The following is a 14,950-nucleotide window of genomic DNA, read 5'->3' on the forward strand; positions in this document are numbered from 1 at the left end:
TTTTGTCTGAAATTAGTGTTCAGACCATTATAAGAGTCATTTACACTTACCGCTGTCCTGATGATACTTCCAGAATCTTCAAGGACGTTTCTCATCATCTGGAAGAAAATCTATTCAGTTCCAACTCCGGATGTGAATGAGCCCTTTTCATGGTCGGTTAACACGTGGGTATAATTGACGATTAACCGAATAGTATAGAATAGTCATTATTTATTGTCATTATACAATGTATAACGAAATGTTCAAAGGCATCTATGCAGTGGATGTTTACAAAAAGAATAAAACAACAAAAAGCAGATAAAAGATCAAAATCAGTGCAATGAGGTAATTCACGGAGCATCATAGCACCATCAATTTGAATATATTCGCTGCATGCCAATATTCACAAGGACTAAATGAGGCAAGTGTTTTGGTTCATTTTAAAGAGACTGATAGTAAACTCTTTGACAAAAATGGGGCAGTGAAAAATAAGGGTTGGCAAGATGAGCAATTCAACAATATCTTAAAAAATAGTTTTAAAAGCAGCATCAGGTTTGTTAAAATGTACATTTTGTATTTTTGTTGGTTTTATGTCATTTGAAATTACATTTGCAACATTTTTTACCAAAGGTAAGACTGAATGCTCCTGAAAATGTCAAATAGTGTAACCACAAAAAAAGATAAACATTAAATATTTCATCCACCTACAGCGTATTTAAGTGGACTTATACAAATAATTACTTATTTTTATGTACATTTTAAAGCAATTTGTCAATATTTAGCATGACATATCCTAAAAACCATTTATGTAAAATGTGTTTTTTACCATTGGTAAAAGTGGATGATGTTTATTCAACATTTTAGTTCACATTTATTTTCCTGTATATAATAAGATTTTTATGAAAAAATACTGGTTACACCAATTGACACTGGGTTGCATCATGTCATTGACCAAAATACAAGTTAATGTTGAACCTGTCGGAGATCACTTTTACCAGCGCCATTTTTGTTCGTTTCCCTCCAAATTGCCGCTGTAACCGTTAGCATGATGAAGATCCTTTTAACTTCTTGTTGCCCTCATTCCGCGTAGGGGATTCCTGCAATACTGGAGGCTGCAGTTTCAGGATTGCATTTTCCCCCCTAATGAATTAGATGACCAGCGGCTGGAGGCTGCCATTCTTGGTGTTTATGCAAAGCTGGAGTACCCTAATGTGAATTAAGTTATGTTTAACTTTTAAAATGATTATGTCTTGAATTGCACAACAAAGTTACGGTAATGTTAACTAGCTGAAGTGTGAATTTTCTGTTAAATATATACATTTTCATTCCTTTTTAACCAGAAACAGCCCCCTATGTCACACTTGCCAAACCCACCAATCTCCATTCAAAGAGTAGTGATTTAAATATAATAAAAAGAGCTTACTTTAGCATTTAATGCAGTGAATTAATGATTTATTTCGACAAAACAGTGGAAACACGAGCAACGATGGTTTGGGTGAGTTTTATTTTACTTCTGTCAAATTTGTACGAAGAGTGTTTTTGCTGTTTGCGTATTTGAGCCGTCGACCATCAGCATGACCGTTACTTTCGACGCTTCTGCCGCTAGCTAACGTCGACACCGACACTTTCAGACCGTAATATCGCACCTTACCTTAACTTCGCTCTTGCAGCATCAAATCTTCACGAACACTTGTGGAAACTCTCTTTAAAAAAATTTTTCCCAAATATTAACTTATCGGTGGACAGATAATAAGGATATACGGACTCTATGAAGGGACCGTTATTTGGTCGCTTAGCAATGACCTCCACCCTCCCCACTCTATGATGATGACGTCATGACTCGTCCTACCTTGCCTCTGATTGGCTAAGCCCCGAGCGGTACATCTTCTTATGCTGCATTCAAGCGCTCCTCGGATAGTCCGGTCTTTCTTAATGTAGAAGTCATTCTTCCGACTTTGGTGTGTTCATAAGCTTTTAAGTCGTCAAGTAGAAAGAACATGGACGCTATATATTTTGTCATAAACTTCTTGCTGCACCAAAACCACTAAAAAATACCCCAAAAAACTTAAAAACACCAAAATATTGCTTTACCTGACTCGTTATCAGTGTTAATGCTTATAAATTACTTTTCTAACTAATCTGGTTCATTCTATCGATGTGGACAGCAACTAACAGTTGTAACCTTGTACCATTTTACAAATTACAGTAAGTAAAAGAAAAATTAAATCAAACATTTACTTTCTCCTGTCATGTGTCTGCATCTATGACATCATCTTTCAGCAAAATATTTGCAAACTTTCCTGAAAAGCTCAAACTAAATTAAAACTAGTCAATTCCTCAAAATAAAAACTACTTAATCACTTGTTAAACGACCTAAAACTAAACTGTAATCACTAAAATTAAAACTAATGAAAATTTAAAAACTATAATAACCCTGGTTCCAACTGGGTGTATTCACATGAATGAGTATGTCGACATCCCAGAAAGGAAAGAAATTGGTGTCCACTTGCAATAAAGAAGTATCTGTCCAATTATGTTCAAATTAAAGCTGAAACTTTATGTTAACTAAAATGATTAACTAAGTTATTCTTCATTCTAGCAAATCATTGTTCATTAATTGTCTTGATTGACAGGTGATTGGGAAAACAAACATTTGAAATTTCATATCAATCAGCCGAATTACATCCCACCCAGATAGCATATGGAAGTTGGCCATTTAAGGCAATGATGCGTGCAGCACATATAAAAATAGCAAATGTGGCACAAATATCCTAAATTGAATGTGGGCCTTTTTTGGTGAAGATGCAGTGCTCTCATATACGTGTAAAATATCAATCCTCTTTGTCTTAAACTGAGATTCAAGGTGAGCACAGAGCAACTTTCCCCCTACAGCCGATGAACATGGAAACAAACTCTGCACATTCATCATTTATGTGGAGGGCGTCTGTACAATGACACAATACTGACAGTTAAAATACTTCTCAAACACCCAACATTGCTTTTGACAACCAACACAAGGTTTGAAAAATGTGATTTTGATCACCATGCACCTTTAGGGATAAAAAATATTAAAGGCAAAAACATATCAAGTACTCCGTAATGTATAAAGGAACAGCCAGTGAGGATGAGAGGCAGTAGTCATGTCCATTTACTGTCATTGCATACACTTGATACAAACAGGGAAATGAAAACAACACAAAAGTGAGGATGACCAGAAAAAACAAACAGCAAAATTCTCTTTCCTTCATTCAAATTATTATATAGACAAAAAAAAAACGCTTTTAAATCATATAAGCAGCTGCACTTTTTTTCTTTCTTTAAAAAAAAACAACATTACGATTATTAGCTTTTTACACCCAGTTCCACTGTTATTTAGGTTGGCACATTGAGACAAACAGCAAAAAAAAAAAAAAGATAAAATAATGAAAATATGATCAATCATATAAATCTATACGGAGGTCCTGCTTCTGCTTCTTCTGACTCAACTGGAGTCAGAATCTAATATTTCTTACATTCAAGACAAGAAACCGTTCCAAGCCCCAAATCAGCTCCTAGTTCAGATGTTTAGTTCATGCGCTGTAGATTTGCTTGAAAGGTTGTTTATTTAACCACAAACAGCATATCGGACCATCATGGTTAGCTTTTCTTTGATAAAGAAGAGCTTAAACACTTGTTTCCCTGAAGTGAATAAAAAGAAACTCATGAATAATGACACCGGTTATGTCTTATTCACATCTGAGCTTTAGCTTTAATTTAAAGGATTTTAACATTTATTATTTTTAGAGTAGTACCAAAATCACGATCCACACTTCCCTCCCATAATTGCAATGATAATTACAGCCATTTGAAATTGATGCTGGTACCTTTATTGATTACAGGCTGTTGTAAAGTCCAAATTAAAAATGAAATGTGGAACTAAACATCGTAAAAAAACCGAAACAAATTTAACTCTTGTTTTCGGTTTAGGAACAGCGTTTGTTATTTTGGTGGTTATTGGAAAACACATGAAAATGTTCCCTTTTTCTCAACATCAGACCAGCAGCTGGTTTGGGGCTTTTGAGAGGAGCCGGATGATGACACCAAACACTCCCCCATTTCCACCAGACTGACAGAAGAGTCTGATTGCTTTTTTTTTTTTTCTTCCCTGCAACTTAAGAATAAGAACAAACAAGCGTGCAGACCAACAAACAAAAATACCCAACAAATCCTATGTCAAAAATCAGTCCAAATAAAAACAGAAAAAAAAGAGACAAAGAAATCTACATATTTGCTTTAAAAAAATACAATAAAAATTATAACTAATAGAAATATTGAGCGTTCTCAGATTCAGCTAATCATCAGTGTACATAACAGTACTATGGCATCGAGCGAGGGGAGGAGACGACTTGTTATATTAACTACAGGGCAGCTACCGGTAGCACTTCACATGGGACTTATTCCAGTGTATTTACTCCTTTGACCACAGAAAAAAAACCTATTGTGCTGACAGAAACTCACTGCAGAGAGAAAACACTACTGTAGACATACTGACAGTACATCTTTATTTAGCAGTAGAAAAACAGATATTGCTGTGTATTATTGTCTTAAACACTGAAATAAACCCAAATGCAGTGTTACGCAGTTCTGCCTCTCACCCAGAAACAACCCCCAGCTTCTCGCTCTCATTGACACAACTGCTTTGTTTTTGTTTTTTAACTGCAGCTATACCGACTACTTTTTAACTTTTTTATTAATTCCTAAACTTTGTTAACTACTGTTAGCAGGAAGTTTCTACCAGTTACCAGACAAATGTTGGCAAACCTTACGATGGACAGTGGGGTCATTTAAATAAAGGTTCTGTTGTTTGCTGGACAAGACCAAGTTCTTGGAATTTCCTCCTCCTTCTCCTCCTCCTCCTCCTCCGGTTGGCTTTGTGGCCGCTGGTGTGCGGCTGCAGTCGGAGCCTCCTTGCGAGGATCCTGGAGGCCTTCACACCGCAGGGCAGCATCTGTTCTGGAAGAGCTGCTCCACAACCGACGAGTCCGCCAGAGTGGAGATGTCGCCGAGGTCCCTTTCGTCGCAGGCGATTTTGCGGAGCACCCGTCGCATGATCTTACCTGCAGAGAGTTTCAAGGCAGAGGTGACGATGCGTTTTGTTAAAGGACTTCAGTCTCAGCATGATGTAGAAAAATGTGTCCACTTTTATAACTTCAGTAATCTTAACTTCTGTCACTGTCAGACAGCTAAAGCTGAGTCAAACCTTTGCTGCTCGAGTCCTCACCAAGACTGAGAAACAGGACCACACTACTTCACTTCTTCAGTTTATAAAGTGTTAAATTGATTCAAAGCGCATGTCTAAACATTAAATCTGAACCTCATAACCAAGAATGTGTTACGTTGAAAATCGATGCTCCAAAACATTTCTTTTCTACCTTTTATTTTTATTATTGATTATTTATACATAACCTGTATTGAACTGTGATTTTTACTCTCTAGTTAAGTGTTTTATTCAGGTATAGCCTACTTATGTGTCTTTTTATACAGCTGTATCATGTCTCTATCTGGCCTTTCTATGTCTTATATAGAGCACTTTGAATTGCCTCACCCTGTGTGAATTTTTGTGTTTGGAAGTATAAATATGAAATATGACATATGAAATTTGACAGATTCAGATTTGTGTTACGGTACATAAGCAATCAACAACTAATGATAAACTCTCATTTATTTAAATTTCTTTCCACTTTAGTGCATATGGACGTTTTTAAGATCAACCATTAATCGATCGTTACTAATCTGATCGTAAGTTTTTCAAAGAAAAAAGAAGAAAAACCTGAATTATTCTGCTTGGATCATTACGTGTTTGTTAATTTGATATCTTTACCAGATCTGGTCTTGGGGAGTCCTGGTGCGTTCTGGATGTAGTCTGGTGTAGCGATGGCACCAATCTTCTCCCTCACTGTTGACACACACAAACACACGAAATAACACTTTCAATATACTGCAACTATTATATTTTTAATACCACATAGAATGAAATCTGACAGAGAACCAATAGTGACAATAAGGGTAAAGAACTGTTTATTAAATTCATTAATTTATTGATGTTGATATCACATCTTTGTCAGGATTTACTAGCTGTATTCTTGTCAATGTAGTTAATCAATAAACATAATTTAAGGTTCTGCTATAATAAGAGCTACAACGATTGGTCGATCAGTTCATCAGCAGGAGCTAAAATCACATCATTCTTCGCCTCCGGCTTCTTAAATGTGAATATTTTCTGTTTTTTTTAGTCCTCTGTTACAGCAAACTGGGTTTTAATGTGTTGTGGACTGTTGGTCAAGACAAAACTTTTAAAGGTTTATATTGGGAAACAATCATTAACATGTCAGACCATCATTTTCTGACATTTTATTGACCAAACAACTAATTCAGTAATCTAGAAAATAATCCAATAATTGATAAGGAAAATAAACCATAGTGAGTGGACGAGCTTTCTGGCTACTGCAGCATTAAAACAGACTCATTAAACAGTGTCCTGCAGCACAACCCACTTGTAGTTTATAGATGATAAAAAATGTCTCATACATACAAAAAAGAGTCCAATCAATGTTATCTGTATTGCTCAATGTAAGGGAAAAACTCTCTTCTAAAAAAAAAAACACCTTCAACTGGAAAAAATGGAAGAAAGCTCAGGAAGAGCGACAGAGGAGGCATTTAATGTTGTGTATTAAATGTAAGACTTTTAAATCTTCTGAGGCTTTTTTGGGACATTTTAAGGTTGTTACTGCACGAAACAAAGAATATGATGAGATTCTTTTTTAAGGAAAGCCTGAAAAACCTTCAGTGAATCTCATTTTATTAATTCACATAATGCTCAAGAGGATAAAGAGTGGAGCTGGTCGTTTAACAAATCCTCCAGTTTGGACTCCTGAGATTAATTAAAAGCTGTTTCAGAAAGTTTTACATACATTCTGAGTCATTTTTCAAGTTTGGAGAAGAAACGTCTTTCCAAAAAAACCAACCTTGTTTTTTGAGCTCTGCTTCCAGCGAGCGGTTGTACATGACTCCATCATTGAGAGTTACGAAGCAGTAGAGGCTCTCTCCTTTGACGGGATGGGGTCTGCCCACCACGGCGGCTTCAGCGACGGCCTCGTGCTCCACCAGAGCCGACTCCACCTCCGCTGTGCTCAGCAAGTGACCTGCAGGAAAGAAACAGGAGGAAAAATGGAGAGAGGGAAGTGAACTAATGTCTGAATGTAAAGAACAATCAATTTATTATGGAGGGAATTAAATCAAAGCTCAGTTCTTTGTTTCTAAGAAGCCACAAAGTCCAGTCTCAGTTGATATGTTGACTTATGAGATGTTTTCTGTCCTCAAACACATTTTGTGTGATTTTTTAAATTAAATATAAAGTCTGATGTATGATGAAGAAACAAAAGAGTGAATATTTAGTAGGATGTGAGTGATTTTAATATAAGAACATGAATCTCTTATTTTTCTGTTGGTTTTGGTCTGAACATGAGATTTCTTGACATGAAGAAAAATACAGAAAATCACCAGATTTATCCTTTAAAGTTTAAATTCTTATAACTTTAGATTATTTTATGACATAACTTATCATTCATATGTTCACACACACACACATACACATACACATACACACACACACACACACACACACACACACACACACACACACACACACACACACACACACACACACACACACACACACACACACACACACACACACAGTCTTACCTGAGACATTCAGCATGTCGTCTATCCTCCCTGTTATCCAATAGTAGCCGTCCTTGTCTCTACGGCAACCTGTAGATTAAAAAAAACAAAACATATGAGACTTCATAAACCTGCAGCTCAGTTGAGTGAAGTTGAGTGGATGATTACCTCTGACACTTAAATATACTGTGTGTGTAAAGCTTTTCTTTTTATACTATATAACTAAATATAACCCAGAGTGTTTTTTCAGGTCTTTTAAGTAAAAAGCCAATAAGAGTTATTTATCAAAACATCACAACAAGCATAAAAGTCTTATTTTCAGCTGTTATGGAGTCTCCCATCCACCTGTCCATCACACAGCGTATGTTTTACATGACCATACCGCCCTCATCAGGCCAGCTGGATGTATTGTTTGACACATTTAGGCTGAGAAGGCAGTGAGTCTGTTACCATGAACACTGAGGACAGGATGAATGAGTGATAGAGACTCATTTCTATGATATACATTACTTTAACTTCAGACTAGGGCAGCAACTAAAGATTATTTTTTCATCATTTCATTTTTGTCTTAATTCATCGATTAGTTATCGGGTTTATAAAATGTCACGAAATTATGAAAGATAACGATGACGTGAGCTAAAAGGTCTTAAAATGTCTTGTTTTGTCCCGATCAACAGTCCACTACTCAAATGGCGCTTTTCCACTACACCGTTCCTCCACGACTCGCCTCAGTTCTTTTTGCGTTTCCACTAGGGAAAGTACCTGGTACCTGATACTTTTTTAGTACCTGCTCTGATGAGGTTCCAAGCGAGCCAAGCCGGTACTAAAATGTGACGTCGACACACTGCTGGCCGCTGATTGGTAGTTGTCACTGGAAGCGTGATGAGCCGTCCCACACAAGAATCAAACCCGGCCTTTTTAAATACTGGCAGCAGCGTTACCATAGTTACAGCCATACGGCTCAATTTTCTTGCTTTGTGTGAGACAAAAAGCCTCATACAGCAGCAAGTACACCACTGCCTCAATGTCCTCCATTGTTTATGTGTTTTGTGTCGCGTATAAAACGAAGTCACGGCAGTTTCGCGGAGCCGTGCTATGACGACCCCGCCCACGTTGAGTAGGTACTTTTTTGTAATGGAAAAGGTTTGTCCTGGAACCGTACCGAGGCGAGGCGAGTCTTGCTGGAATTGTGTAGTGGAAAAGCGCCAAAAGATATTCAGTTTACTGTCACAACTAAAGAAAATCAAGAATTAACATGATGGCTCCTATCAAGGGCTTAAATGTAACTGGATGTTTATTTATATGTAAAAGCTCCAGACTGAAGCATAAAAGAGAATAAGCACAATAAGGAAACATTAAATAATATCCTGATATATTTCACCAGGCTCGTCTGTGTTTCATTTGAGCAGATTCAGAAACTTTTCTCTCGTCTCTCACCGTCTCCTGTGACGTAGTATCCAGGAAACTTCTTGAAGTAGGTGGTTTCAAACCTCTGCTGGTTTCCGTACACCGTCCTCATCACACCGGGCCACGGCTGTTTGAACACCTGATCCAAGGCAGAAGCAGACGTCAACAGTCAAGTGTCTTGTTGATTTAATTACGAGTCATGTGTGTCTGTATAAAGTAAACACAGTATAAAGCTCCTGACCAGGTATCCTTCACTCGGCCCCTCCAGCTCCTCTCCCGACTCATTCAAGATGGCTGGCACGACTCCAAAGAACGGGAACGTCTGACGGGGAAAAAAATAAAGATAGTAATGTTAAACTTCATCGTACAGCATGTATTATGTTAGATTATTTATTTATGAAGACTTTAAAAATTAGATTTTCGATGAAACGATAATCTGACAGGAGACACTGGTCGTTCTCTTCCACAGTTTAGACAACAAATCTGTTTGTATTTACATCTTCAAACACAAATCATGACATTTTAGGAAGCACAGGTTTGGCTCATTTTAATAATTCAGGTTATATTAAATTATTATGGGATGCCAGCAGAAATATCAAAAACTCAATTTGATTAAAAACCTTTAAAAATAGAAATTGACTCCTAATTCAGGATGTCTACTTAATCTTTATCATTTTGTTATTAGATTCGCCCAAATTCACATCATTAAAGTCCAACTGAAGTCAGGTTTAGTCGTCTCTTCTTTCAAAATAATGCTTTTAGGGCTGCAAGTAACAATTACTTTCACATTATCGATTAATCTGTTGATTACTTTCTTGATTTATTGATTGATTGTTTGATTCAAGAAACGTCAGACAAGAAGGAGACTTTAGCAGGAAAGCTAACGATGGGTTCTTGTGTTGTGTATCAGGATGCAATCAGGCTCAGTGTGACTGTCTGCTCTGCTTATGAAAGAACGGCTTTATGCAAAATCTGATTTGCTGTGTCAAAATAAGAACTACAGAGCTACACAAACACATATTAGTAGTTCAACAGACTATTTCTAAAATAGGCGGTGGTATCGTAAAACCAAAATGTATAAAATATGAATTTCATCCTCTGGTTTTAAGGAGAACATAGGTGGGACAAGTGATTTACACAGCAAATATGTTGCTGTAGAAGACAAAAAAACTAATTTAATTTCAATTGGACTTTAACATTCACTATATGAACATTATCAACTGATTGATGCTGCATCGCTCAGATATTTTTGTTAGTATTTGAGGATTTTCTTTTTAGTAGTTCAGGTTTACATTGTTTTTTTATTTTTATTTTTAAAGTACCAATGCCTTCTTTATCTCACCTGTCTCACCGTTTCTGATCAGTTATCTGTTTTTTTTTACCGTTTGCAAAAGTGCAAAATAATAAAAGAAATGAAAAGTCAGGAGTCAGAGATTAAGCTTGGATCATACACAATTTAACGGCATGCATTCACAGTACAGTGATTAAAAGTGCTCAAATGTTGAGTGTGTGTGTGTATTTCTTTATTCTTTACTCACAGCAGATCCTGGTTTCATGGGTGTGGCTGCAGGCAGAGGAGTCAACACATGTCCGCCCTGAAAGAAAGAAAACAGCAACGTCTTTTTAATCCCACATGGTGTCAGTAAACTCTCTGTCCACCAGATGGCAGCAGAGCCAACAGTCTGCATCCTCTAGCTTTGAGTGAGGTTATTAAAAAGAAACTAAACCATCTCTAGCATTTATAAACATCAGTGTTCAGATTACTGGAAGCTTCTGAGTGAAAGTCAGAGAATATAAATGGAACTAACAGTTTCTGTCTGCCAGAAGGTGTCGACAATCGGGCATCTCTTGTCTCCAACCACATTGTAGTACCACTGCCAGGCCTCGGGATTGATGGGCTCGCCGACCGTCCCCAAAACCTTCAAAGACTCTCGTTTATACCTACAAAGGAAACAGAGAGAAGGGGGGGAATGAGGTGAAGAGAGAGTTAAAGGAGATATATTCAGCTTTTTTTTGTAATTTTCTGTATTTAGATACTGGTATAATGTCGGATATCTAAAGTTCAAGTTCTAAATCTTGAGGAGAATGTATGTAGAAATGCTTCTTTTGCAGCTGTTTTTTCTACCTTGAGCTGGCGAGCTGAAATCAGCTTGTTGCACATGCCCTTAAACAGATGTCTGTTGCGTAGCCTTGATTGCTAAAGTTGTTGCTAAAGTCGGTTTTTGGCTCCAAATTTGAAAAAGTTGACATTTAGAGTGAAGAGCAAAAAAATAGTAGTGAAATCCTACAACTATAGTTTGTTTCATAGTTTGTTGGAGTGGCTTCGACAATCACGAGGACAGAGGCTGAACTAAGGGGCTGCATAAAGAGTCAGTATAAGATAAATAAGGAGTTTTTTACTGTAAATCATGCAAAGATATTCTAGCAGAGCTCCAGATTATACATAATGTCTCCTTTAGGTTAGTGGGTTAGAAAAGAAGACCTTAAACTTCTTTCTTATTCACCTGTTTGGTTTCCTGTCTAACTACGATTGTAAATGCACATTTATGCTTATATATGAAAACGTCTAAATTAAAAACAGTAACGGCTGACATCACAGGAAGTGGACGGACTCACTTTACTACCGGGTCGCTGCCAAACTTCATCAGCATCCTGATGGCGGTGGGTGCCGTGTAGAACTTGGTTACGCTGTATTTGTCGACAATCTCCCACATACGGCTCACATTAGGGTAAGTGGGCAGGCCTTCAAACTGTAACACACACACACACACATAAGGATACAACACACTAAATGAACTAAATCAAGCTGCAAACTTGAAATGAAAGTGGTACAAAGTGTTAAACAGTAAAAAAAAAAAAAAAAAAAAAAAGATGTTGTGAAGATGTGTTGCCGTTATTCCCATTTTGATCTGTCTAACAATATGTACTGTATCTTTTATTAAACTCTTTTTACTTTAGGTGAAGTGAGGTGAATTAGATCTTGCTTGTCTCATTTCTGTTTTCTTGGCAGATGAAAGTTAATCTTTAGTGACTCAAACTCAAAATGACGCAGCCTTTAGACTTTATTGGGAAATCCTGGTGTTGGCTCATATCTCAGTAATACTCTGTAATGGTGACTCACTATAATGAGTCCAGTTCTGTTGAAGCTGTAAAAAGTCACTGACGGTAAACTGTTGACCCTCATGAGCTGATCTCATGTTTCAGCTGCGTTTGTTAAAGCTGGCTTAAAGTTGATTAAAGTTAGCTTCTCCTTCCTTTACTTCATGTTATTTGACACTTTAGTGTTTTAAACTCCCCTCAAAGTGGCAGTGCAGCATTTCAGTGGAGTTTCAGGCCTCATTTACACCTGTTATATGTGTTAACGTGATCTATAGATTAATACATTACCTAGATAATAACATCTGATCTGCAGGTCTTAACATTCACATACATGATACAGTATTAAATATTCACTCTATCTCAATCCCTGGTTAAGCAAATCAGTGGTTTAATGAATTTTTAAATACATTATACAAAGGGAAACGTGCTTTGTAGCTTTTAGGATGACGGCTTTAACCAACAGGAAGAAGGCACATTGAGGTGAGATGTCAGCTTAGTGGGTGGAATCTGTCTTATGATGTACACAGGGATTAAAGGAAGAGAGGATTTGTGATTCTAAGAAGTTATCCCAGGAGAAGATGTGTAAAATGTAGGGCCTGGGCAATTAATCGAAAAATAATCGAAACCGACATTTAGAAACTCTAATAGACTTAATCTTGCTCATGTCAATTAATGGTGGTGTTCACTGTTGTCATGACAGCAAAGGTTGCATATCTTTAAGGAATTTGAAAACTTGTCTCCAGTGATCATTTTAACCCAAACCATGATCTTTACATAGTTCTGATCAAGTAAACTAGACATTTACCCTCCTGTTGTCCTCGAGTCAAGGAAGGAAGGGAGGAAGAAGGAAGGAAGGGATGGAGGAAGGAAGGATGGAAGGGAGGAAGAAGGAAGGAAAGGAGGGAGGAAGGAAGGAGGGAAGGAAGGAGGGAGGAAGGAAGGGAGGAAGGAAGGAAAGAAGGACAGAGGAAAGAAGGAAGGGAGGGAGGTAGGGTGGAGGAAAGAAAGAGAAAGAGGGAGTGAGGGACGAAGGAAGGGAGGGAAAAAGGGAGGAAAGAAGGAAGGGAGGAAAGAGAGAGGAAGGAAAGAAAGAGAGAAGGAGGGAGGGAGGAAGGACAGAAGGAAGGAAGGAAGGAAGGAAGGAAGGAAGGAAGGAAGGAAGGAAGGAAGGAAGGAAGGAAGGAAAGAAGGAGGGAAGGAGGAACAGTCAAAACAGACGGGGTCAATTTGACCCGGGAGGACGACACAAAGGTTAACCACAGCGTCACACCTTAAAACATCATTATTTTCCCTCCCTAAAGATCCTCATGTGTGAGGGCAGCAGTGTCAAATACAAAACAAAAGAAATTGTGATAATACATAATTGTTCATCAAGGAGCAAGGGGGCATTAACATCCGCATTAATGTGAGTTTTCTCTGATACAGATCACACGTTAAAACCATCTTATTATTATCTTCGGCCTTTATATTCTGCCTGCACAGATTCACACAACAAATATTACAAAAAAAGACGCATTTATCAGCAACAGGTAAAATCAGACTCCACCTGCAGCCGTCAACCAACAGACTGACAAACAATCTGCCAGGTTTGGTTTATATTGTGTCAAAACAGGAAGTGCGGTAATCCCACTCACCAAGACGCTGGTGGCTCCGTTCGCCAGCGGGCCGTAGGTGATGTAGGAGTGTCCGGTGATCCAGCCGATGTCCGCCGTGCACCAGTAGACGTCAGCCGGCTGGTGGTCGAACACCAGCTTGAAGGTGGTGGCTGTGTAGAGCATGTAGCCGCTGACGGTGTGAAGAACTCCCTGAAGAAGAGACGTAGGACAGCGGTGTGAATAAAAACGTGTGGCGAGTGTCAAAATATTCCATTTACAATAAGCAATAAGAAGGGAAGGAAGGAAAGACAGGCAAAAGGAAGGAGGGAAGAAAGGTAGGAAAGACAGACAGTGAAGGACGGACAGACAGACGGAAGGAAGGACAGAAGGAAGGGAGGGAGGAAGGAAGAATTGAAGGAAGAAAGGGAGGAAGGACAGATGGAAGGAAGGACAGAAGGAAGAAAGGGAGTAAGGACAGATGGAGGGAAGGAAGGAACGAAAGAAGGAAGGTAGGGAGGAAGGAAGGAAGGGAGGGAGGGAGGAAGGAAGCGAGAAAGGAAGAAAGGGAGGAAGGACAGATGGAAGGAAGGACAGAAGGAAGAAAAGGAGGAAGGACAGATGGAAGGAAGGACAGAAGGAAGAAAGGGAGTAAGGACAGATGGAGGGAAGGAAGGAACGAAAGAAGGAAGGTAGGGAGGAAGGAAGGAAGGAAGGAAGGGAGGGAGGAAGGAAGCGAGAAAGGAAGAAAGGGAGGAAGGACAGATGGAAGGAAGGACAGAAGGAAGAAAGGGAGGAAGGACAGATGGAAGGAAGGACAGAAGGAAGAAAGGGAGTAAGGACAGATGGAGGGAAGGAAGGAACGAAAGAAGGAAGGTAGGAAGGAAGGAAGGAAGGAAGGAAGGGAGGGAGAAAGGAAGCGAGAAAGGAAGAAAGGGAGGAAGGACAGATGGAAGGAAGGACAGAAGGAAGAAAGGGAGGAAGGACAGATGGAAGGAAGGACAGAAGGAAGAAAGGGAGTAAGGAATGATGGAGGGAAGGAAGGAACGAAAGAAGGAAGGTAGGAAGGAAGGAAGGAAGGAAGGGAGGGAGAAAGGAAGCGAGAAAGGAAGAAAGGGAGGAAGGACAGATGGAAGGAAGGACAGAAGGAA

General features: G+C 38.6%; 1 protein-coding gene across 1 annotated transcript in view; it reads right to left on the minus strand.

Annotated features, from left to right (window-relative positions):
- Positions 1-3,090: 3,090 nt before the first annotated feature.
- LOC133987980 (acetyl-coenzyme A synthetase, cytoplasmic-like) overlaps positions 3,091-14,950 on the minus strand; it is a 36,689-nt gene continuing 24,829 nt past the window's right edge. Inside the window, 10 exon segments of the mRNA XM_062427487.1 lie at positions 3,091-5,075; positions 5,840-5,914; positions 6,984-7,160; positions 7,723-7,791; positions 9,139-9,247; positions 9,350-9,430; positions 10,647-10,703; positions 10,917-11,049; positions 11,725-11,858; positions 13,842-14,012. Of these exon segments, the coding sequence (XP_062283471.1) occupies positions 4,948-5,075; positions 5,840-5,914; positions 6,984-7,160; positions 7,723-7,791; positions 9,139-9,247; positions 9,350-9,430; positions 10,647-10,703; positions 10,917-11,049; positions 11,725-11,858; positions 13,842-14,012 (1,134 nt within the window). The 3' untranslated portion in view covers positions 3,091-4,947.

This window comes from Scomber scombrus, chromosome 10, assembly GCF_963691925.1.
Source record: "Scomber scombrus chromosome 10, fScoSco1.1, whole genome shotgun sequence".
Classification (NCBI taxonomy): Eukaryota; Metazoa; Chordata; class Actinopteri; order Scombriformes; family Scombridae; genus Scomber; species Scomber scombrus.